The 5,478-nt window shown below is 42.2% G+C and overlaps 1 protein-coding gene across 1 annotated transcript; it reads right to left on the bottom strand.

Annotated features, from left to right (window-relative positions):
- Positions 1–3,160: 3,160 nt before the first annotated feature.
- Positions 3,161–4,577, bottom strand: LOC120032742 (zinc finger protein 180-like; the record flags this gene model as incomplete). The annotated part of the gene is made up of 3 exons (XM_038978928.1): positions 4,574–4,577; positions 3,962–4,308; positions 3,161–3,799 (listed from the first exon to the last, which is right to left on the bottom strand). Coding segments are annotated over exons 1-3 (990 nt in total), but the record flags the coding sequence as incomplete, so codon positions are not given.
- Between the last annotated feature and the right edge of the window lie 901 nt (positions 4,578–5,478).

Below are 5,478 nucleotides of genomic sequence, written 5' to 3'. Positions count from 1 at the left end.
TTATTTCAAATCAAAATCACATTTTATTGGTCACATACACTTGTTTAGCAGATGTTATTGTGGGTGTAGTGAAATGCTTGTGTTTCTATCTCCGACAGTGCAGAAATATCGAACAAGAAAACCAGAAAAGTCCTTTAAATAGAAGAGGGAACTAACAAAGAGTCACTGACAACAACCACAACTAAACAGGTGGGGTTTTAGGAGGGGTTCTGAAAGACACTATGGGGGTGTCCACTGAAAGTTGACTAGTAACAACAACTGGGATCTAAAAGACACCCACCATGAGACCCACTAAATCTGCCCAAGAAGAGGCAAACAAAAGAAAAACCCACAACAAACTTAAAGACAGGAAGTAAACCAAAAAAGTGGAGCAACTAAAGGTGTTGACTCTCCACATCTATCAAGACAACTGGAGCACTGGGCCAGACACTCTTAAATAGAACCTGAAATCAGTGCTAACGAGCTATACGTGCTAACGAGCTATACGTGCTAACGAGCTATACGTGCTAACGAGCTATACGTGCTAACGAGCTATACGTGCTAACGAGCTATACGTGCTAACGAGCTATACGTGCTAACGAGCTATACGTGCTAACGAGCTATACGTGCTAACGAGCTATACGTGCTAACGAGCTATACGTGCTAACGAGCTATACGTGCTAACGAGCTATACGTGCTAACGAGCTATACGTGCTAACGAGCTATACGTGATAAAGTCCAACCTCAAAACATAAATGGAAAAACCAAAGAATGTAACACTTTCCCCCTTAAGACAACAAATAGATCCTATATTTTCCCCCCACAAGCTTCTAGAACTCTCGTCTTCCTAAAACTCACTTAGTTCTAGAACTCTAGACCCCTTGGAACAAAATAAATTGTGATCCATGGCAAAGCATTGGCTAAACGCAAAACTTGCTGACTGCCCACCCTTGAGACAATCAGAAACCAACACCTGCAATATCCGCAGTAACTTTCCACCTCACTGCGGAGCTTCTCTCTCTTTTCAGGGTTCACTAGATAGTCATGTTGTTGGATCGGGGCCAAGTCCCCAATGTCATGAATTTGGGTTAGCACATCTGAGAATGAATCCTGACATTCTAAAAGCAGGGCAACAACGTCAATATAATTGTACCCAAAAATGGTCAGCTGGTTGCATAAATAATTATGATTACTAAATGTTACATAAATTGTAAATATGAAAATGAAAACCAAATGTTCACCCCTTTGTTAATATGTATTGGCAATAATTAACTTAAGGGTGATGCATGGAATAATAAAACATGTATCTTTTCTCAGGCTGGATGTTTGAAATATGAGGTGATTTGAGTCATGCTTCTTCAGTAGTGGAATAAAGACAATTAGCATTTGAATGTTGTCAAGAAATACTGGAGTGATTCTCAATAAAATTGATTATAGGTGTATAGGCTGCGTCCATGTGTAAACCTTCATTTAACAGTAACCAAAAGGTTGCTGGATTGAATCCACAAGGTCAAAATCTGTTGTACTGCTCCCCAGTAGGCTTCATTGTAAATTAAGGACAAATTCTTATTTAATAATTTATAAAACAACAAAAATACCTCTTTCACATTTCACTTTCAACTACAGCCAGACATATATTGGTCTTCTTTTCAATGACATTTTGCTAGGTGGGATAGCCCCAATGTCAAAACACAGTTTTAACGTGTCCAAATCAATAACCAATATGCAAAAACAGTTTGTGATAAATTGAAAACCTAAATGTAAAATGTGCTATATAGACAATACATCTGCCACAATAATCATGTTACTTATTACTTAAACAATCACCTTATAAACTGCACAAGCACCAGAAACGCTGTTGTTTTGACAAAATGGGAGATATATTTTACCTCACTGGTTAGAGGATAACCTGCAGAAGACAGTCAGCTACATTTTGGAGTGATGCATTTAAATTTAGGGGTTGCTAAACAAAGGAACGCAACACTTATTTGTCATAACTCATCGATATCATGTTGAAATCAATTGTGCCGAGAGGAGGGAGATGAGGTTGCACGTCCTGTTAAAACTAACAGATCAAAAAACACACGGAATCTGGGAATAATGTGTACATCACTGGTTAGAGGACAACTTGTATAGAACAGCTAGCTACATTTTGGAGTGTTGCATTTTAATTCAAGTGGGTGGTGTCGTGGAAATTCAGTAGAGAGTGACTTGGTCAAACAATCATCTTTATTTAATATCAATTAATTATTGCAATAATGAAACCGTCAGCCCAACAGTCTTAACTGACTGTTAGTCTGAGAGTCTACCCTTTACAGACAACGCACAGTTTATATTGCTAATACCTAGAATGCTTGGCTCCTCCCCTCCCATATGGATTGGGGGGCACCATAAGCCACTCTGGGCTCATCTGCACCTGGTGTTATCTTAACCCCAGACCCTGGCCTAATTTCCCAGGTGTTATCTTAACCCCAAACCCTGGCCTAATTTACCAGATGTTATCTTAACCCCAGACCCTGGCCTAATTTTCCAGGTGTTTTCTTAACCCCAGACCCTGGCCTAATTTCCCAGGTGTTATCTTAGCCCCCGACCCTGGCCTAATTTCCCAGGTGTTATCTTAACCCCAGACTCTGGCCTAATTTCCCAGGTGTTATCTTAACCCCAGACCCTGGCCTAATTTCCCAGGTGTTATCTTAACCCCCGACCCTGGCCTAATTTCCCAGGTGTTATCTTAACCCCCGACCCTGGCCTAATTTCCCAGGTGTTATCTTAACCCCAGACCATGGCATAATTTCCCAGATGCCAGGATGTCTAAGGACCATTGAGGCCTTTGTTCTACTCCTCTCTATCCCAGCTAAACATACACCACATCTTGTCTATGGAATGCAGGCTCAATCAGACCGGAGACATATGTCTCATCTGCACCACTAATCATAGAATGGAATGTGGCTGTTTGGTTTTTAATCACGAGACATCAATCAGTTGTCAGCTTCAAGCCATCTCTAATGAAACCCATGTCTTCGACACCCAGACTAGCTGCAGGAAGCATGGACACCATAAAACTCAGAATTAGCAGGACATTGTGACATCATTTCATTGATATCATGAAACAACTCCTTCATGTATGTATTTTCTGATGTTTGATCAGAGATCTTTTATCAGAGTATCTCTTGTCACACTGATCACAGCTATAAGGTTTTTCTCCTGTGTGTGTTCTCTGGTGTGATATTAGGGTGCTTGGGTGACTAAAACTCTTCCCACATTGATCACAGCTATAAGGTTTCTCTCCAGTGTGAGTTCTCCGGTGTGATATTAGGGTGCTTGGGTGACTAAAACGCTTCCCACATTGATCACAGCTATAAGGTTTCTCTCCTGTGTGTGTTCTCTGGTGGTATGTCAGGCTGAATGACTGAGTAAAACTATTCCCACATTGAGTACAGCTAAAAGGTTTCTCTCCTGTGTGCGTTCTCTGGTGTGAAGTCAGCTGGCGAGATGTAGTAAAACTCTTCCCACATTGATCACAGCTATAAGGTTTCTCTCCTGTGTGCGTCCTCTGGTGTAAAGTCAGCTGGCTAGATGTAGTAAAACTCTTCCCACATTGATCACAGCTATAAGGTTTCTCTCCTGTGTGTGTTCTCTGGTGTGAAGTCAGCTGGCTAGATGTAGTAAAACTCTTCCCACATTGATCACAGCTATAAGGTTTCTCTCCTGTGTGTGTTCTCTGGTGTGAAGTCAGCTGGCTAGATGTAGTAAAACTCTTCCCACATTGATCACAGCTATAAGATTTTTCTCCTGTGTGTGTTCTCTGGTGTGAAGTCAGCTGGCTAGATGTATAAAAACTCTTCACACACTGATTACAGCTATAAGATTTCTCTCCTGTGTGTGTTCTCTGGTGTGAAGTCAGCTGGCTAGATGTATAAAAACTCTTCACACACTGATCACAGCCATAAGGTTTCTCGCCTGTGTGTGTACGCTGGTGTACTATCAGGTTGTTTAGCTGAGTAAAACTCTTCCCACATTGATCACAGCTATACGGTGTCTCTCCTGTGTGTGTTCTCTGGTGTATAGTTAGATAGCTAGATGTTGAAAATCTCTTCCCACATTGATTACAGCTATAAGGTTTCTCTCCTGTGTGTGTCCGTTGATGTACTATCAGGCTGTTTAGCTGAGTAAAACTCTTCCCACATTGATAACAGCCAAAAGGTTTCTCTCCAGTGTGTATTCTCTGGTGTGATTTCAGGGTTTGTAGCTGAATGAAACTCTTCCCACATTCATCACAGCCATGAGGTTTCTCTCCAGTGTGAATTCTTTGATGTATTTTAAGGTCTCCTGAAGAGTTGAATCTCTTCCCACAGTCAGAGCAGCAGTGAGATTTCTTCCCTGTGGGTCTCTGCTGGTGTTTCTTGAGCTGTTCGGATGTGGAGAGACTCTTCTCTGCCTCGTCAGCATCATGATGTTGTTGAGGCTCCCCAGAGGACCCACGATAGTCCCGCCTCTCTCCTGTGTGAATGGCAAAGTCAGACAGATGGTTAAAGGCCCACAACAACAGAAATCCATTGTTTATTTGAGGTAAAAGGTGATGCCCAGAGCGCACCCATGAAGTTCTACAACAATTGACGTCTGTTAAATTATTTGACATTTAAGACAGTCAAGTGAGCAACAAGTCATATTTAGTCTTGTTTTCACATTAGTGGTAACTAGAAATAAGTTATTAAAGCTGGCGACCCAAAACAAAACAACGACCCAAAACAAAGGCGCCGCAGAAGGGGCAGACGGAGCGGTCTTCTGGTCAGGCTCCGTAGACGGGCACATCGCGCACCGCTCCCGAGTATACTACTCGCCAATGTCCAGTCTCTTGACAACAAGCTAGACGAAATCCGAGCAAGGGTTGCCTTCCAGAGAGACACCAGAGATTGTAACGTTCTTTGTTTCACGGAAACATGGCTCACTCGGGATATGTTATCAGAGTCGGTACAGCCACCTGGTTTCTTCACGCATCGCGCCGACAGAAACAAACATCTCTCTGGTAAGAAGAAGGGAGGGGGTGTATGCCTTATGATTAACGAGACTTGGTGTGATCATAACAACATACAGGAACTCAAGTCCTTTTGTTCACCTGACCTAGAACTCCTTACATTCAAATGCCGACCGCATTACCTACCAAGAAAATTCTCTTCGATTATAATCACAGTTGTGTATATCCCCCCCAAGCAGACACATCGACGTTCCTGAAAGAACTTCATTGAACTCTATGTAAACTGTAAACCACATAACCTGAGGCTGCATTTATTGTAGCTGGGGATTTTAACAAGGCTAATCTGAAAACAAGGATCCCTAAATTTTATCAGCATATCAAATGCGCGACCCGGGCTGGCAAAACCCTGGATCATTGTTATTCTAACTTCCGTGACGCATACAAAGCCCTCCCCCGCCCTCCTTTTGGAAAAGCTGACCACGACTCAATTTTGTTGCTCCCAGCCTATAGACAGAAACTAAAAC

This window comes from Salvelinus namaycush, chromosome 39 (genome assembly GCF_016432855.1).
Source record: "Salvelinus namaycush isolate Seneca chromosome 39, SaNama_1.0, whole genome shotgun sequence".
In the NCBI taxonomy this organism is placed as follows: domain Eukaryota; kingdom Metazoa; phylum Chordata; class Actinopteri; order Salmoniformes; family Salmonidae; genus Salvelinus; species Salvelinus namaycush.
This window is presented reverse-complemented; position numbering and strand designations above follow the sequence as displayed.